Raw genomic sequence first — 20,269 nt, forward strand, 5'->3', positions numbered from 1 at the left:
GGCTATGAAGCTGGAAGTCGAAAGGGCCCATCGTGCACTCGTCCCAAAACCTACCCAGGATAGAAAGCCACGCTCAATAATAAAATTCCTTTGGTAAAGCACCAAGGCGGAGATTCTACGAAGGGCCTGGGGTAAGAAGAGAGTGTTTTTAGACGATAAATTAATATATTTCAACCAAGATTCAACCCCCCCCCCCCCGCAGTCCTGCATAAGTGCGAAGAATACTCTGAAATAAAGTGTTACGAACCCTGTAACTGGGTCACTTACCAGCAAAGATAAAGAGGTCCGTTGAAGTCTGATGATACGATTTTTAACAGTATTTATTAGTAAAAATACACAAAAATAATATCAATGCAAATATACAGATAATATACATCGTCAATACTAAATTTAAAAGTGCAGGTATAATAATAATAAGAAATAAGCTCTATCGTTGTCTAGGGGATAATGTATTGTCTGATGGAAATATAAAGTTCACTCAGTTCATGTAGGCTGCAGCCTATGGGGACCGTTGTGTTGCAGTGGTTGGAGAGAGAGAGAGATTTGGAGAAAAACTTGTTGATTTTCCTTTTATGATTTCGATCCGTCGGAGTCTCATTGGTGTTGGCCGTTCACTTGTGGCCTCTCCTTTAGCTAAACTGTTCTTCCATGGTGAGCCCGCCACCCTGGCAAGGGAGGACGCACATGAGCCTTCACCGGCAGTCGCTATTAAACGCTGTCACGGGATCTCTAGCGTTTCTCCTGGAGCGTCTAAAGGGGCTGTTCCCCAGACCCTCTTTTATCCTTACTCACGGGGTCTCAGATGTCAATCAGGTTGGGATGATGCAATCCCTCAACCAGACTACTCTGGTCATCCCCTGAGGGTTTTCAATGAATAGTACAGTACTCAATACACAATTCCGTCTCCAAGAGACAATGGCCGTTATCAGTAGTTCCATTTCGCTGAGGCCAGGACACATTCCAAACCCTGTGTATTCTGGACGTCTCTCTCTTATTTCCTGGGTCCCAGACCCGAATTAATAGCGATCTTGCGATTCTCAAAAAGGAGGGGGCGACTTTGTACCCTTCGGCCCTTCAGAGTTGCGTCACATTCGTAACAAAAGCGAGTACTAAACCAAAAAGAGATTAGATTTCAAACTCCGTACCCTGCTAAACTTAGAGTGTTTTATGACAAGGGGATGCGGTTGTACCAGACAGTGGAAGCGGCAACTGCAGACATGAAGGCCAGAGAGTTGCTTGTCAGCGTGACCAAAACAAGGGAAAGCCTGGCTGAGGAATTATCCCGCTCCACTTGGGAAATAGTGCGAGAATCGAGAAGGCAGGGGACGGGAGGAGGCCGAGAGAAATATATCAGGAAGAGACCGGGAGTTTCCCAGAGACAGTCCTCACCCCCTTCAGAAGAGCTGTAAGGTTTGACTAACTTTAAAAAGGTTGAGAAGTTAAATGGAAGCAAAGATACATGGTGATATACCTGTCTCAAGAAATACTTACTATAATGTGGATTTTATATTACTTAGTTGTTATCCTTTATTCATTCACTTACTCCTTTTTCCCCACCAAAATGAGAATATATGTATGTATGCATATATGTCTATGTATGTAATATATGTGTATATATATTTGTGTGTGTGTGTGTATGTGTGTACATATATATAAGTAAAAGGAGTACACAGGGAAATCTTTTCTGTGTAATGGATTTGTTCACTGACTTTTATGAATACTGCAATGGGGGCCTTCAACTCGCAAATAGGAGGGGTTATCCCCCACAGCTAGACATTTCCTCTAGCTCAACGCAGGGTCATCTACTAGAGACCTCAGCCTTGGAATCACACGTTCGTTGCCATTTTTGTTATTATTTGCATTTCTTGGTTCTTATTTGTTCAGGGAGTAGATCGATTAAGTTTTATTCTAATTTCAAAGATACATTGACAGATAAATGCAGATGGCTAAGGACAAGGTAAAATTCATTTCTTTTAATGTCAATAGGCTATTAAATCCAATCAAACATAAGAGAATTTTATCCAAAATGAGAAAAGAACAAGCCCATATAGTATATTTACAGGAAACTCATTTAACTGACAAAGAGAATGGGCTTCAGTAATCTGTTTTTCTCCTCGTATAAATCAGGACATAGGAGAGGAGTTGCTATCTTATCTCAAGTAAGCTAAATTTTGGAAAAAATATTCGAAATGGGAGATGAAGAGGGCAGATATATTCTGGTAAGGGGGAATATAGACAGCAATTCAGTTACTCTATTGAATATATACGCACCCCCGGGAAGTGATATTGGTTTCTTTCAGAAAATTATTGATATTATGGTAATGGAAACAGAAGGTCTCCTGATATGTGGGGGACACTTAAATTTACAATTACATCCTAACTTAGACTCTTCCAATAGAAAAACCTATGAAACAAAATCTTTACATAAGGAAGTTAATACACTTTTTGAGGATGTTAGTTTAATTGATATATGGAGGGACCTTTTCCGTGACAGAAGGGATTACACTCATTATTCTGCTCCCCATTCTGTATATACAAGAGTAGACTATTTCATAACATTTGGAAAAGACAAAATAAACACCTGTGGATTTGGGACAATAGATGTAAGTGACCACACACCTATATATTTATCTGTTGATTTTGACCGACAACCAAAGAATACTATTTGGAAACTAAATTCAAATCTACTCAATGATCTGTACTTTAAGGAACAAATTAAAAAAGAAATTGGTCTCTACTTAGAATTTAATGATAATGGAGAGGTTTCACCTCCCATTTTATGGGATACTCTGAAGGTGGTCTTAAGAGGGAAAATTATAGTGATATCTTCATAAAAGAAAAAATAAGGAATAAAACATTAGAGGAATTACAAAATAGGCTGAAGGAACTAGAAAAAAAACACATTGAATTTGGCACAGGATACATTAGGGGAAATTAAAAGAGTTAGGCATTAAATAAATAGTTTGGCTACGTAAGAAATCAGGAAAAACTTAATGTTTCTGAAACAGAGACATTATGAAAGTGGATCGAAATCTATGAAACTATTGGCGTGGAAACTGGAAAAAAAAGATGGCTGAAAATACAATTCATAGAATTAGGGACCCAAGAATGAAAATGAGAAAAAATAAGCTAAGTGAAATTCAAGAAGCTTTTGAAGTGTTTTACAAAACTGTATATTCCAAAGTTCCGGGGGGGAAGCATAACTCAAATTGACACCTTCTTAAATTCTCTAGAGTTACCCACTTTAAGTGAAGAACAAAATAGAACGATGACTGCTGACATAACTGAAGTTGAATTAAAAGCTGCAATTAGTAGGCTTAAATTAAGCAAGTCACCAGGATCAGATGGGTATATGACAGAGTGGTACAAAGAATTTAAAAATGAGTTAATTCCTGTTTTACTCCTCACACTGAACTGGGCTCTAAAAAAGGCATAAATGCCACCTAGTTGGAAGGAAGCGATAATCTCAGTTATACTGAAAGAAGGCAAGGATAAAATGGAATGCGGGTCATTTAGACTAATATCTGTTCTTAATGTAGATTATAGATTATTTACCTCCATCATGGCCAAACGAATAGAGGAGTTTCTACCCATACTGATACGTAACGATCAGACAGGTTTTATACGACAACGCCAGACACAAGACAATATACAAAGGACACTTCACATTATGGAACATATACAAAAAAATAAAATCAAAGCAATAGTGATAAGCGTGGACGCTGAAAAAGCATTTGATTCGGTTAATTGGAATTTTCTTTACAGAGTTTTACATAGATTTGGTTTCCAAGACAATTATTAAAACTATACAGACACTATATGACAATCCTACTGCTAGGATTAAAATCAATGGATATTTATCAAATAGTCTTACCCTAGAAAGGGGCACGAGACAGGGTTGTGCATGGTCACCACTACTCTTCGCGTTATATCTGGAACCATTAGCTCATTACATCAGACAAAATGAAGATATCAGGGGTATTACTATTAAAGGGACAGAGCATAAATTGGCTTGTTATACAGATGACATTTTGATCTATCTAGGGCAACCAACATACTCTTTACCTAAATTGATTCAACCCTTTGAACAATGTGGTCAATTATCAGGATACAAGGTCAACATAGATAAAACCCAATTACTTTCATATTACTATAGCCCACCAAGAGAAATTGAAAGTAGATATCCCTGGGCATGGCACACAGAGTCTTTCAAATATTTGGGCATCATTATGCCAAAAGATTGGGCAAAATTATTGGAATGTAATTATCAGCTTTTATATAAAAAAAATTAAGGAAGATGTGGCAAGATGGAACCTGATCCCTTTTTTCAGTCTCAGTTCCAGGATTGAGTCTATTAAAATGAATATACTGCCCAGACTATTATATCTCCTTCAGACCCTACCAATAGAGATGAATCAAAATCAATTCAGTGAATGGAACAAGATGCTATCAAGGTATATTTGGCAGGGTAAAAGGCCTAGAGTTTGTCTCAAAACTTTACAATTAGCAAAGGAAATGGGGGGATGGGGCCTACCTTCTCTTAGAGATTATTATTTTGCAGCACAGTTGAGAGCTGTGATATGTTGGTGCAACCCATCATATGACGCTCAATGGAAAACATTGAGGAGCGGGTACTTCCCATCCCCATACAAGCAATTTTGGTTGATAACAACCTGCAAAGGTACATAAATACTATTGATAATGCATGGGTGAAATTGACTCTTAAAATATGGAAAACTACTATAAAAGAATATAACCTAGAGGGAGATATTGCAATTCTTAAATGGTGTGCATATGACTCGGATTTTACACCAAATAAATTGGATGCTAGATTTAAGGACTGGACAGCTAAAGGAATAACAGTTCTTTGCAACATAATGAAAGAAGGAAGACTGTTCAGTTTTGAAATGCTTAAAGAGAAACACATTAGAAAAACAAGATTTTTATCGGTATTTACAGATGCGACAATATGTTAATAAGACACTTAAAAATGTAACCAGGGCAAGTACATGTTTGATAGAGCTCTTTAGAAAAGCATATAATTCAGATAATGGTAGCAGAATCATTTCAAGTATGTGTGAGAGGTTGTCAAACCTTTTTTTAAATTTTTTTTGAATTTTCAAATAGGTTACAGAAAGAAAAAAATTATCAGCCCTTCCCCCCTCCCCTTAACCCCCCCATCCAACATATCCCTATAGAAAAAAAGAGAAGAAAAAAGAAAGAAAGAAAGAATGCCTGGATATCGGAAGATCCCTACATGCTCCGTGGAGTTCATAATAGCTTTAATATGCATATTTATTTCTTTCCCCAGATAACCACTAATTTTATCTTTGGAGCACCTATATATTTAATCCTATCTTTTGTAAATAAGGGCACAAAATTTTCAGAAATATTTCATATTTATCTCTTAAATTATAAGTAATTTTTTCAAGTGAAATGCAGCTAAAAATATCATTCTTCCTACAATCTATACTTAAATATGAATCTGATTTCCAAGTAACTGCAATAGCCTTTTTGGCTACTGCCAATGCAATTTTTATGAATTCTTTCTGATATTTATTCAATTTGGAATTCGATCTTATCCCTTCAATATCGCCTAGTAAAAATAATGTTGGATTATGTGGAAGTTGTATTCCAATAATTTGTTCCAGTAAAACTTTTAAATTTGTTCAAAAAGGTTGAATTTTAAAACAAATAGGTGGAAAAAAAGTACCAATTTCTTGATTACATGGAAAACATTGATCAGATAAATTTGAGTTTAATCTATTTATTTTTTGTGATGTAATATATATTTGATGTAAAAAGTTATATTGTACTAATCTTAGTCAAACATTTATTTTATTTGTCATACTGTCAAGACATAATCTTGACCAACTTGTTTCATCAATTTTAATATTCAAATCAGTTTCCCATTTTTGTCTTGACTTATGAATTCCTTGTTTAATTGCCTGTTTTTGAATCAAATTATACATACCAGAAATAATTTTTAATTTTTTTCCTTTATGAATTATAGTTTCTATTTCATTAGGTTTCAGCAATAACATTGTTTGACCCAGTTTATCTCTTAAATAAGCCCTTAATTGGAAATAACAGAAAAGAGTGTTATTTGATATTTTATATTTATTCTTTAATTGGTCAAATGACATTAATATACCTCCTTCAAAACAGTCTCCTATATATCTAATCCCTTTGTGAAACCATTTATATAAAAGTTGATTATCCGTTGTAAAAGGGATAAGTTTATTTTGAATTAAAGGTCTCTTTGCTAATAAAGATTTCTTTATCTCCTCATCAACATTTATCTTATTCCATAAATTGATCAAATGTTTTAGTTTAGGAGATTCTTTCTTTTCCCGTATCCATTTAGATGCCCATTTATATATAAAATCTTCTGGTATATTTTCTCCTATTTTATCTAATTCTATTTTAGTCCATGCCGGTTTATCTTCATCAAAAAAAGATGCAATAAATCTAAGTTGATTTGCTTTGTAACAATTCTTAAAATTTGGTCATTGTAACCCTCCTAGGTCAAATTTCCATGTCAATTTTTCCAACAATATTCTTGACATCTTACCTTTCCAAAGGAATTTCCTCACACATTTATTTAACTCTTGAAAGAACTTCTGCGGTAATTGTATTGGTAGTGTTTGGAATAAATATTGTAATCTTGGGAATATATTCATTTTTACAGCATTGCATTTATCAAGATCCTCTTGAATTTTTTCAATAATGGCAAATAATTTAGTTTATATAAATTCTTTACATCATGATCAACTCTTATACCTAAATACTTTATACCACTTATCGGCCATCTAAATTGAGTTATTAATCAACATTGACTATAATCTCCTTTGGTAAGGGGTAGAATTTCACTTTTATCCCAATTTATTTTGTACCCTGATATTTTCCCATATTCTTCCGATCTAGAAGATAATTTACGCAACAAATGCAATGGGTTAATTGGATAAATCAGAACATCATCAGCAAATAAGTTAATCTTGTATTCCTCCTGATTAACTCTGAAACCCGTAATATCTTGAGTCAGTTGTAATTAATTCAGCTAATGGTTCTATTACCAGCACAAATAAAGCAGGTGATAATGGACAACCTTGTCTAGTTGACCTTGTTAACTGAAATGATGTTGAAATTTGGCCATTTGTCACCAGTTTAGCTTTGGGGTTAGTATTTAAGGTTTTAAGCCATGTTATAAAAGATACTCCTAATCCATATTTTTCCAATACCTTAAATAAAAAATCCCATTCCAATCTATCAAATGCTTTTTCTGCATCCAAAGCAACTGCCACACTCATTTCTTTCCTCTTTTGTGCCAAATGAATTATGCTATGTAACCGAGTTACATTATCTGCCGATTGTCTATTTTTAATAAATCCTGTTTGGTCCATGTGTATTAATTTTGGTAAGTATTTAGATAATCTATTAGATAAAATCTTTGCTATTATTTTATATTCTATGTTCAACAAAGAAATAGGTCTATATGATGTTAGCTTTAAAAGAACTTTTTTTTGGCAATACTATTAAAATAGCTGTCGAAAAAGATTCTGGAAGTTTATGCGTTCTTTCCACTTGGTTTATTAGCTCTGTAAAAGGAGGAATTAATAAATCTTTAAACTTTTTGTAAAATTCAGGTGGAAAACCATCTTCTCCTGGAGATTTATTACTCTGAAGTGATCCTAGAGCTTCTTCGACCTCTTTTAATGTAAAAGGCACATCTAATCCCTTCTGTTCTTCCGAATTCAATTTTGGGAGAGTTATTTGTGATAAAAACCTTTCTATCTCAACAATATCATTTTGTGATTCTGGTTTATACAGTTCAGAATAAAAAAAAATTGAAGTTTCATTGATTTTTAAAGGTTTATAAGTAATTTTATTTACACTTGTTCTAATTGCATTTATCATTTTGGAAGCCTGGTCTGTTTTTAACTGCCAAGCAAGAATCTTGTGTGATCTTTCACCTAGTTCATAATATCTCTGTTTAGTTCTCATAATTGCTTTTTCTGTTCAGTATGTCTGAAGTGTATTATATTGTAGCTTCTTATTAACAAGTTGTCTTTGTTTTTCTTCTGTCATTTATCTTTGAGATTCTTTTTCTAATTTTGTAATCTTTTTCCAATTGATCTATTTCTACCATATATTCCTTTTTAATTTTATAAGTATAACTTATTATCTGGCCTCTCAAATATGTCTTCATCACTTACCATAATATAAATTTATCATCAACTGAATGTGAGTTCATATCTAAAAAAACTGAATCTGTTTTTTCATAAAATCACAAAAATCTTGATGTTTTAATAATATTGAATTAAATCTCCATCTGTAAATCGATTCCTCCTTATTCATCATTATCATTGTCATTATCAAGGGAGAATGATCTGACAATATTCTTGCTTTATATTCCATATTTTTCACTGTCTTGAATATTCACTAATAGTAGGAAAAAATCTATCCTTGAATAAGTTTTATGTCTATTTGAATAAAATGAATAATCTCTTTCTCTTGGGTTAATTCTTCTCCATATATCAATTGAATTTAAATCTTTCATCAATGATAAAGTTAATTTTGCTACTTTTGGTTTTGTAACAACCTTAAGTCTCCACCTATTAATATTTTATCGTGTGCGTCAGCCAAATTCAAAAAAGCCTCTTGTATAAATTTTACATCGTTTTCATTTGGTGCATAAGTATTCATAAGAGTCCATAGTTCTGAAAAGATTTGACAATGTATAATTACATATCTTCCCGCTGAAGCAATTAGTACATTTTGTATTTTAATTGGTAAAGTCTTGTTGACCAAAATTGCAACTCCCCTCACTTTTGAATTAAACAAAGCTGCTCTAACATTTCCAACCCAATCTCTCTTTAATTTCTGATGTTCTATCTCTGTTAAATGTGTTTCTTGTTTAAAAGCTATATCTATTTTCATTTTCTTAATATATGTTAAAATTCTTTTTCTTTTCACCGGTCCATTAAGCCCATTAACAGTAAAACTTTAAAAATTCAGTAAATTAGTCATTATTTTTAACAGGGTTACTCCAGTCTGTAATAATACATAATATTTCAACTCTCATAGTATCTTGGGGAATTATTTTAAAATTCTCCATATTGCTATGTGTCTCCCCTCCTATCATCCAGGCAAAGAAAGAAAGATAAAAGAAAAATAGATTTTAAAGAAAAAAAATAACAAAAAACCCCCCTGCTAATGTTGTGAATGGAAAAAACACAACATTACCCCCCTCCGTTGTATGGATCATGGCAAACGCCATGATTACACACCTGAGTCCCGTAGCGATCGATTCGAAATTCGCCCAGCTCCCCTGTAACATGAAAAAAGTATATATAAGAGAAGAAAAAATAATATCACTACTCTCGATTAATATTTCTCAAATTTTTACCTTTCTTCCCCCTGTACCATATAATTAAAAGTATATTTAAATATTCTTCTGTCTTTAATGTCCATCAACTCACTTCCCTGTCCCCATCTTCATCTTTAATCTGTTTCACTTTTAAATTTTTACTGTGTCCAGCGAATATTTGGGAGTTCTTGTGCAAACTCCTGTGCATCCCGATGATCAGTAAAAAATCATCCAAAAAAATTATCAGTGTTGCCAGGTGGCGCAATATAAATTTATAACCCTTTTCCCATAAAACTTTTTTCACTGGATTAAATTCCTTCTTTCTCTTCAAAAGGTCATAACTTATATCAGGATAGAAAAGAACTGCTTTCCCTTCTATCATCAATGGCTCATTTCTTTGGGCAGCTGCCTTCAGAATCTTTTCTTTATCTTGATATCTTAAGCATTTTATCAAGATTGGTCGTGGGTTTTGATCAGGTTGAGGTTTTGGTCTTAAGGCTCTGTGGACCCTTTCGATTTCAATCTTTTCCAAATTTTCCGGGATCCATTTTTGAAAAAATTTTATTGGATCCTCTCCCTCTATCCCTTCTTTAAGACCAACAATTTTAATATTATTTTGTCTACTAAAATTTTCAAGCATGTCTATTTTTTCCAACAGTTGTTTTCTTTCTGATGTCCAGGCAAGAATATTATCTTCCATTTTATTCACTCTATCAATAGTGTCTCCCGTTATTTCTTCCAGCTTTTTAACTTTCTTGTCCATTTTCTCCTGTTTTTTCACCATTTCATCAAACATAGTCTTCATATTTTTAATATCTTTTATTATTTTTAATGTTTTAAATTCTTTTAATTCATGCATTATTTGCACCAAAACTTCTCTTATGTCTCCAGAATATCTTCCACCTCCAACCTCTTCCTGTTCTTCTTCTTTTACCTCCTCATCTTCATCTGTATGTTCCAGAGAATCCGAATCCAGCTTGGATTCATTTTCACTTCCACTTCCAATCGTAGCTGGGATTTGTAGTTCAAATTGCTCATGTTTGCTCATGCCCTTTCCTTCGCGCACGCACAGTTCCTGTTGTTCCTTCTTGGAGACTGTTGATGTTGCCACTGATTCCTGTTCTCTATCGCCGGAGGTAAGATGCACTTGAGTCCAAGGCTTCTTCATGGTGGCCGACCCAGCTTGTACTGTCTTCAAAGTAGTAGTTTTCTTCTGTGTCTGTTTAGGAGGCATATCTAAGGAAAACCCTGAGTAGTTTAGACGTAGTTTTTAGAAAATACTATCTTTTCTTCACTTAAACATTAATTTATTAGTTGTTGTTTTTTTTTAACGGGAGAGCTGGATTTCCACATCTAGATCCTACATCATCACGTGACGTCCCTTCAGATTGTCAAATCTTAAAACACATTCGACTTCATACGTTAAAACAAAATGTGAGAAGGAAGGAGGGATAATTAAATCTGAGGAGGAATGGACAATATGGAGATATCAATGGAAGTGTACCAGTTCACAGAAATGGAGGGAGTTTGGATGGAAAAACTTGATAAGATATTTTATTACACCCTCTCAGAAATCCCATTATGATAGTAACCTCCCTGTTAGCTGGAGAAATTGTGGAAATCAAAATGCAAATCATAATCATATTTTTTGGGACTGCCCTGTTATCAAAAACTACTGGAGGGGAATACACAATGCCCTACAAGACATCTTTAAATGTGAAATACCTTTAGAGAGTAGGACCATATATTTTGGATATATACCTCAAGAATGATTGAAAAGAGATAAATATTCAATGAATATACTGTTGGTGGCTGATAAAAGGACTCTTACTAGGAAATGGTTATCACAGGAGAGCCCAACTTTAAATACATGGATGGAAATTACAATGGACATTTACAAAATGGAAAAGATAACACCATCGGTTAATCATAAGCTGGAACAATTTGTTTCATACTGGGAAAAATGGTTTAACTACATAACGCCTCATAGGCTTGATTTTATTCTCACGAATCAATGAATCTGTTGTAAAAAAAATCACTCCCTACTTGTACATAATTCTTTCCTTTTGCTTGTTTTTTTTCTTACCACTCTTTTCTATAAGTGTATACCTCAGATAAATACTTTGTGGAGATTTGTGATATATATGTACAATGTCTGAAATACATCTTATGGAAATGTTTGATGATGAACTTCAATAAAAAAATTAATTACAGAAAATACAACTTTCAAAATAGTTGTATGTTCTCAAATTGTTTTCTAATCCTTCCCTTTCAAGAGACATATTGCTGCTTGGGATTTATTGTTTTCAGAGAACAGGCTCTGATCATTCTTTGGGGATAAAAATTTTGGATATATCCTATCTTTGGAGTGGTTTGCCGTTAGCTACAGAGATGGACTGTGGAGCAACATAGCTGTTGTGTACATGAGCCTAGTCTGACTTTCCAGTTCTTTTATGTACCACCAAGAATGGAGTATCTCAGTTTTTAATTAAAATGGATTTAATAATTGTCTCTTCTGTCATTAAAATCAGATCCTACTTACTTGTACTTGTTATCTGTTTCAGTGGAGATCCTTGATGCCTTGTCGACTGCATCTGACATTAAGCAAACAAATAACAAGTAGGTAAAAGTTTACTTATCATGGCACAATTTTGCCTGAAAAATTAATTCCCTATTTCACATTGCATTTTATGATATATAGATCATTACCCGACAAATGCAGTCCACTGCAATATATTTTGAGTTCCATTGCACTACTGGGATTCTTACTAGTTTCTGGCAGAGGAAGGCGTTTCTGGTCATTAGTAGCACATTTATATATAGATTTAATCATCCTTGACTCACCCTATATATGTTTTAACCAGTCTCCAAGTCTACTAATATACAGGCGCCCCCCCCCCCCCCCCGTTTTTCGAAAATTCGCTTTATGACACTTAGCAGAAACGAAAGACCTACTTTAGTTACCTGTTTCCGCTAACAAAAGAGTGTTTCACTTTTACGAAAAAAGGCAGTGCACGCCCGGAGCAGCCAAGCTCCTCCCCCAGAACTGCAATCTTGCTGCCATGGCTTACACGTGCCTGTGAGCATCTCTGCTTTTTCTCAATTTATTTTGTGCATCCGTTAGCAAGATGAGTTCTAAGGTATCGAAAAAGCCTAAAAGAGCTTGTAAGGGTGTTAGACTTAACGTAAAACTAAACATAATTAAGTGTTTCGATTGTGGTGAACGAAGTAAAGACAATGTCCGCGCGTTGAACTTGCCTGCGTCTGCCATTCACACTATTTACACACAGAGAGAAAGAATCTTGAAAGCTGCTGATGGTTGGTTTTGCTTGTAGCAAAGCGGTCTCTTTCAGTCGGCATCCAATAATGGATAAAATGGAAAGTCTATTGCTTGAGTGGATTGATGGGTTTACAAAGAGTGGTGTTCCATTAAGTTATACTTAAGGAGAAATCGGTCAGTCTTTTTAATAAGCTGAAACAGAAAGCACTGGAAGATGGTGATGAAAGTGTTGTGAAAGTGGAATTTAAAGGTGGCCAAGGGTGGTTTGATCGGTTTCTGAGGCGAGGGCAGCTTCATAGTTTAACGTTTACTGGAGAGAGTGCTTCGGCTGATACTGAAGCTGCCAAAAAGTTCCCAGCAGAACTGAAAAAGAGTGTTTAACTGTGACAAAACTGCAATTTATTGGAAAAAATTGCCAAGCAAGACATTTATTTTGATAAAAGAAACTGACAGATGAGCTGATGCAGTTGCAAGAGGAATGGATAACAATCAAAACTGAACGCAGTAGCAAATGGCCCGAAAGTGAAGTCGTCCAAGAACTGAACGTGAAGCAATTGCATGAGATTTTCACTGTGATTGACAATGCTGCAATGATTGCAGCAAAGTATGACTTTAATTTTGAAAGTGTACGTAGGTTTAGGGTGTATTTGCAGGATGGTTTGAGTGCTTACAAAGAACTGTACGATAGAAAAATGCGCGAGGCTAAGCAGTCAAGCATATTGTCGTTTTTTAAGCCTTCCACATCAGCCACAGCAGACAACAAACCTTGACCTTCAACATCGAGGTAGGCAGACTTAGAAAGCATTAGTGACCTGCCTGCCCTGATGGAAACAGACGACGATGAGATGACACCCTGGTCTTCTGTACCTCCCACCACCCCAACCTCCGATTCAGCCTAACACACCTCCATCAGTGTGCTCGCTGTCTTCCCGATTCTGGTAAGTGAAACTACATTGTACAAACATTTCAACTTTATATAGGCTGTGTATTTTTATGTGTTATTTGGTATGATTTGGCAGCTTCATAACTTAAATGTTACTGGAGAGAGTGCTTCCACTACGCTAGTAGCGCTACGTAGTGAGATTTTTGCTAGGGTAGACAGTGCTGCAGTGATTGCAGGAAAGTATTTCTACTTTTTATAGGCTGTGTATTTATCATATCATTCCTGCTTTTACTATATGTTACTGTTATTTTAGGCTTGATGTGTTATTTGGCATGATTCTGTAGGTTATTTTTTGGGTCTGGGACCGCTCACAAATTTTTCCCATATAAATAAACGGTAATCACTTATTCACTTTACGACATTCCGGCTTATGAACCATTTCGTAGGAACGCTCTACCTTCGGATAGCGGGGGAACCTGTAATGTAGCACATGGAAATTTTTCCATTTCCCTTACTGGAGGTGTTTTTGTGCTGATGGCTCTTGCTCACTATGAAGTGGATTGAGACTGGTTTACCTCTTAAATTTTCTTCTCTCCCTGTGGATTTAATTCAAGTTTCAGTTAGGTTAGAATTCTGTGTACAGTTATGAGACTGGTTAATTTAATCTTCAGGTTGTGACCCAGAAGGTCCATGAAAAAGGAATAAATTTTGAAATCTCTGCCAGTAGATATTTAAAATCTTCCTTTTATTATTTGTCTCCCTGAAGTAAAATTGTAATGGAATATTTTAATTTTTGCATAGACTGGAAGACAACTTGAATTGTAAATCCAATTAATTTCTAGTCTGTATTTGGGGCAGCTGTCTAAAGAGAACAAGCTTTTTTGAACTGACAATAACTTGGTAATGAGTAACAAGCCAAAATGAATTAATGTTGGGGTAAGCAATACTCATGCAGTCAATGAACCCACCATGAAAGAGTTCAAGAAGGATAAAGCATACTGTACGTAAGGCCAGGTTTTGACATAAACTGAAACATTAAACTAGGTTGAGCGATTGGCCAGTGACCCTACAGAGAAAACACAGAGTTATTTCAGAACAGTGCTTGCTTTTAAAGAGCAGAAGTTTCAATTGTAAGGTCACTTATAAAATGAAAATGGTTGTAGTATAAACAATGAAGTTATTGCTTTCCATACTTAAGATTGTGGAAACATTGAAAGCATCAGAAATCCACAAAAATCCACAAAAAAAGAGAAAATGTGAAAGAGCAAACACGAGGAAATCTGCAGATGCTGGAAATTCAAACAATACACACAAAATGCTGGTGGAACACAGCAGGCCAGGTAGCATCTATAAGGAGAAGCACTGTCAACGTTTCGGGCCGAGACCCTTCGTCAGGACTAACTGAAAGGAGAGATACTAAGAGAGCATTAAAATGTGAAAGAACTGAGTCAAATTAAATGTAAGCATCATTTTAAGTATGTCAGGATTAAGAGGTCGGATGAGGGCAATAGGGGCCTGTTTTAAACCAGGTATAACAAATTATAGGCATATCACTTCAAGAAGTACTTTAAATCTATATTATAATAAAGAAAAATTAAACTACAATAATGTGCTACCTGACTATTCAAAGCCTGATTGTTCAGCATCTGATCTTCTTTAAATTCACTAACACCTAAATAATTGAATTCTCTTTTAATCTGACCATTTTAAGTGGAAAATCAACAATCTATTAAGTACTAGAATAAAATGTGTTTTGCAGTATTAAAACATAGAACATTACAACACAGAATGTTCTTTAGTCATGATGTGCCATACTTTTGACCTATTCTAGTGTCAATTTCTTCCCTCCCACATAGCCCTTCATTTGTCTACTGTTCACATGCCTACCTCTGAGTTTTTAATGTTCTATAATTTTCTATACGTTCTTAATGTATCTCCCTCTACCGCCATTCCTGGTAGTGTGTTCCATGCACCCACCACTTTCTGTGTTTAAAAGCAAATAGCGCCCCCCCCCCCAAGATACTTCCAGTCACCTTAAAGTTATGGTCCCTCATATTAGCACTTTCCACCCTGGGAGCAAGTCTCTGGCTGTCCACTGATCTATATCGCTTTGTAATCTTGTACACCTCTATCAGCTTACCTCACATCCTCCTTTGCTGCAAAGAGAAAAGCCCTAGCTCACTCAAGCTATTCTCATAAGACATGAACTTCAATCCAGACAGCTTCCTGTTAGATCTCCTCTACACCCTCTTTAAATCTTCCACATCCTTTCTAAAATGAAGCAACCAAAAATGAACACAATATTCCAAGTGTGGTGTAACCTTGGTTTTAGAGAGCTGCCACATTACCTCGTGCCCCTTGAACTCAATGAATGTAAACACACCATACGGCATCTTAACCACCCTATGAACTTATGTGGCAACTTTGAAAAATCTATAGATGTGGAGCCCAAGATGCTTCTGTTCCTCCACACTGCTAAGAATCCTGTCATTAATTCTGTATTCTGCCTTCAACTATGACCTTCCAAAGTGAATCTTTCATGCTGTGAAGTGAAGTAATTTACGTTGGATATATCATCTATTAGAACAGAAATCTGCTGTTGGGCAAGTCATGAACAGAGTAGGATGGGAGGAATATCAAATAACTGAGAAGCCTATACTATTTGATAGGTGCTAGCCCAGTGAAGTTACATCAGACAGTCGAGTCATCTCACAACAAATGATCCAGATCTAGGGTTCGAGTGGCAATCTTCACCATTACAGAAGACATTCTCCTGCTAAGTCCATTAGTTCCACAGGATATCAATAAATGGTTAAGGTGGATATCGCAAAAGTAAAGGGACAAGACATTATCACAGCTATAGTAGACAATAGACAATAGGTGCAGAAGTAGACCATTCGGCCCCTTGAGTCTGCACCGCCATTCTGAGATCATGGCTGATCATTCACTATCAATACCCAGTCCCTGCCTTGTCCCCATATCCCTTGATTCCCCTATCCATCAGATATCTATCCAGCTCCTTCTTGAAAGCATCCAGAGAATTGGCCTCCACCGTCTTCCGAGGCAGTGCATTCCACACCTCCACAACTCTCTGGGAGAAGAAGCTCTTCCTCAACTCTTTTAAATAACTGACCTCTTATTCTCAATCCATGCCCTCTGGTACTGGACTATCCCAACATCTGGAACATATTTCCTGCCTCAATCCTATCAAATCCTTTAATTATCTTAAACGTTTCAATCAGATCCCCTCTCAATCTCCTCAATTCCAGCGTGTACAAGCCCAATCTCTCCAATCTCTCTGCGTAAGACAGCCCTGCCATCCCAGGAATCAACCTAGTGAATCTACGCTGCACTTCCTCAATTGCCAGAATGTCCTTCCTTAAACCTGGAGACCAAAACTGTACACAATATTCCAGGTGTGGTCTCACCAGGGCCCTGTACAAATGCAAAAGAACATCCTTGCTCTTGTATTCAATTCCCCTTGTAACAAAGGCCAACATTCCATTTGCCCTCTTCACTGCCTGTTGTACTTGCTCATTCATCTTCATTGACTGGTGAACTAGGACTCCTAGGTCTCTTTGCATTTCTCCCTTACCTAACTCGACACCGTTCAGACAATACTCTGCCCTCTTGTTCCAGCTTCCAAAGTGGATAACTTCACATTTATTCACATTGAATGACATCTGCCAAGTATCTGCCCACTCACTCAGCCTATCCAAGTCTCCCTGTATTCTCCTAACATCCTCTTCGCATGTCACACTGCCACCCAGTTTAGTATCGTCAGCAAACTTGCTGATATAGTTTTCAATGCCCTCATCTAAATCATTGACATAAATCGTAAAGAGCTGTGGTCCCAATACAGAGCCCTGTGGTACCCCACTAGTCACCTCCAGCCAGTCTGAGAAACACCCATTCACTGCTACCCTTTGCTTTCTATCTGCCAACCAGTTTTCTATCCATGTTGAAACCCTGCCCCCAATGCCATGCTCTGATTTTACTCACCAATCTCCTATGTGGCACCTTATCGAATGCCTTCTGAAAATCTAGGTACACAACATCTACTGGCTTACCCTCGTCTAACATCCTTGTTACACCCTCAAAAAACTCCAACAGATTAGTCAAGCATGATTTGCCCTTGGTAAATCCATGCTGGCTCGGCCTAATCCTATTTCTGCCATCTAGATGTGCCACTATTTCGTCCTTAATAATGGACTCAACCATCTTCCCCACGACTGACGTTAGGCTAACAGGGCGATAGTTCTCTGTTTTCTCCTTCCCTCCCTTCTTGAAAAGTGGGACAACATTAGCCACTCTCCAATCTTCAGGAACTGATCCTGAATCTAACGAACATTGGAAAATGATTACCAATGCATCCGCAATTTCCTGAGCCACCTCTTTTAGAACCCTTGGATGCAGACCATCTGGACCCGGGGATTTATTAGCCTTCAGTCCTACCAGTCTACTCATCACAGTTTCTTTCCTAATGTCAATCTGTCTCAATTCCTCTGATATCTTATGACCCTGGCCCATCCATACATCTGGGAGATTGCTTGTGTCCTCCCTGGTGAAGACAGATCTAAAGTATGCATTAAATTCTGTTGCCATTTCCCTGTTTCCCATAACAATTTCTCCCAATTCATTCTTCAAGGGGCCAACATTGTTCTTAACTATCTTCTTTCTCTTCACATAGCTAAAAAAGCTTTTGCTATCCCCTTTTATATTCCTGGCTAGACTGAGCTCATACCTGATTTTTTCTCTCCGTATTGCTTTTTTAGTTAAGATCTGCTGTTCCTTAAAACTTTCCCAATCATCTGTATTCCCACTCATCTTAGCCCTGTCATACTTCTTTTTCTTTAATGCTATACAATCTCTGACTTCCTTTGTCAACCACTGTGGCCCCTTCCCCCTCTTTGAATCCTTCCTTCTCATTGGAATGAACTGCATTTGCATCTTTTGTATTATGCCCAATAATATCTGCCACTGCTGATCCACTGTCTTTCCTGCCAGGGCATCCGCCCATTTAACTTTGGCCAGCTCATCCCTCATGGCTCCGTAGTCTCCTTTATTTAATTGCAACACTGACACCTCTGATCTGCCCCTATCCCTCTCAAATTGTAGATAAAAACTTATCATGTTATGATCACTACTTCCTAATGGCTCCTTTACTTTAAGATCACTTATCAATTCCTGTTCATTACACATCACCAAGTCCAAAATAGCCTCGTTCCTGGTTGGCTCAAGCACAAGCTGTTCCAAAAATACATCCCTTAGACACTCCACAAACTCCCTATCCTGGGGTCCAGCACCTACCTGATTCTCCCAGTCCACCTGCATGTTGAAATCTCCCATAACGACTGCATTACCTTTAGCACATGCCATTGTTAACTCCCTAATCAACTTGTACCCAATATCCACGCTACTGTTTGGTGGCCTGTACACAACACCCATTAGGGTCTTTTTACCCTTACTGTTCCTCAGCTCAATCCACACAGACTCTACTTCCCCTGTTCCCAAGTCACCTCTTGCTAAGGACTGAATCTCATTCCTCACCAACAGGGCCACCCCACCCCCTCTTCCCATATTTCTGTCTCTACGATAGCACGTATACCCTGGTACACTCAATTCCCAGGCCTGATCCCCTTGCAGCCATGTCTCCGTTATCCCAACAATATCGTAGTTCCCCATTTTCATCTGAGCTTCAAGCTCATCTGTCTTATTTCTGACACTATGCGCATTCAAGTATAGAATTCTTAGCCCATTCCTCCTCTCTTTGCTTAAAACACTGTCTACTGTACCTAACCCAGCTCCTTGAACTTCCATCGGGCAAATTGCACCCTGAATTTTGATGACCTTCTCAAGATCACCCAAACCTTGTACACATTTAACCCCATGCACCTTCTGACCAACCCTCTGGATCTGGATCCCTGCCCCCTGCACATCTAGTTTAAACCCCCCCGAGCAGCACTGGCAAATACTCCTGCAAGAATGTTAGTACCCCTCCGGTTCAAATGTATACCATCCCTTCGAAACAGATCCCAATGTCCCTGGAACAAAGACCAATTATCCAAAAACCTGAACCCTTCCTTCCTGCACCATGCTCTCAGCCTCGTATTAATGTGCATAATCATTCTATTCTTCGCCTCACTCGCACGTGGCACAGGTAGCAATCCCGAGATTGTCACCCTGGAGGTCCTGCCTTTCAGCTTCACTCCTAACTCCCTTAACTCTCTAAGCAGGACCCCCTCACTCACCATACCTACATCATTGGTCCCTACATGGACCACTACATCTGGGTTCATGCCCTCACTCTCAAGAATAGCCTGCACCCGATCTGAGATGTCCCGGACCCTGGCACCAGGGAGGCAACATACCATCTGAGACTCCCGATCTGCCCCACAAAATCTCCTATCTGCCCCCCTAACTATAGAGTCCCCTAAAACTATCGCTCTCTTCTCTTCCCTCCTCCCCTTCCTAGTTGAGGGTTCAACCTCTGTGCCAGAGGCAGGACCACTACAACTCATTCCTGGTAGGTCATCCCCATCAACATTATCCAGTACGGTATACTTATTGTTAATGGGAATGGCCGCAGGGATGCTCTGCTCTCTCTGCCTGCTCCCCCTGCCTCTCTGGACCGTCACCCATCTGCCTACTTCTTGGTTTTTTGGTGTGACTACCTCCTGATAACTCCTATCTATCTCTGCCTCCACCTCCCGAATGATCCGTAGTTCATCCAGCT

The 20,269-nt window shown here is 37.3% G+C and overlaps 1 protein-coding gene across 4 annotated transcripts in view; it reads left to right on the forward strand.

Annotated features, from left to right (window-relative positions):
- exd1 (exonuclease 3'-5' domain containing 1) overlaps positions 1-20,269 on the forward strand; it is a 124,801-nt gene that overhangs the window by 21,633 nt on the left and 82,899 nt on the right. For all 4 annotated transcript variants that reach the window (XM_059952892.1, XM_059952882.1, XM_059952900.1 and 1 more), the window contains one exon: positions 11,935-11,989. In XM_059952892.1, the coding sequence (XP_059808875.1) occupies positions 11,935-11,989 (55 nt within the window). The remainder of the gene's footprint in view (positions 1-11,934; positions 11,990-20,269) is intronic.

The sequence above is a fragment of the Hypanus sabinus genome, chromosome 2 (assembly GCF_030144855.1).
Source record: "Hypanus sabinus isolate sHypSab1 chromosome 2, sHypSab1.hap1, whole genome shotgun sequence".
Classification (NCBI taxonomy): domain Eukaryota; kingdom Metazoa; phylum Chordata; class Chondrichthyes; order Myliobatiformes; family Dasyatidae; genus Hypanus; species Hypanus sabinus.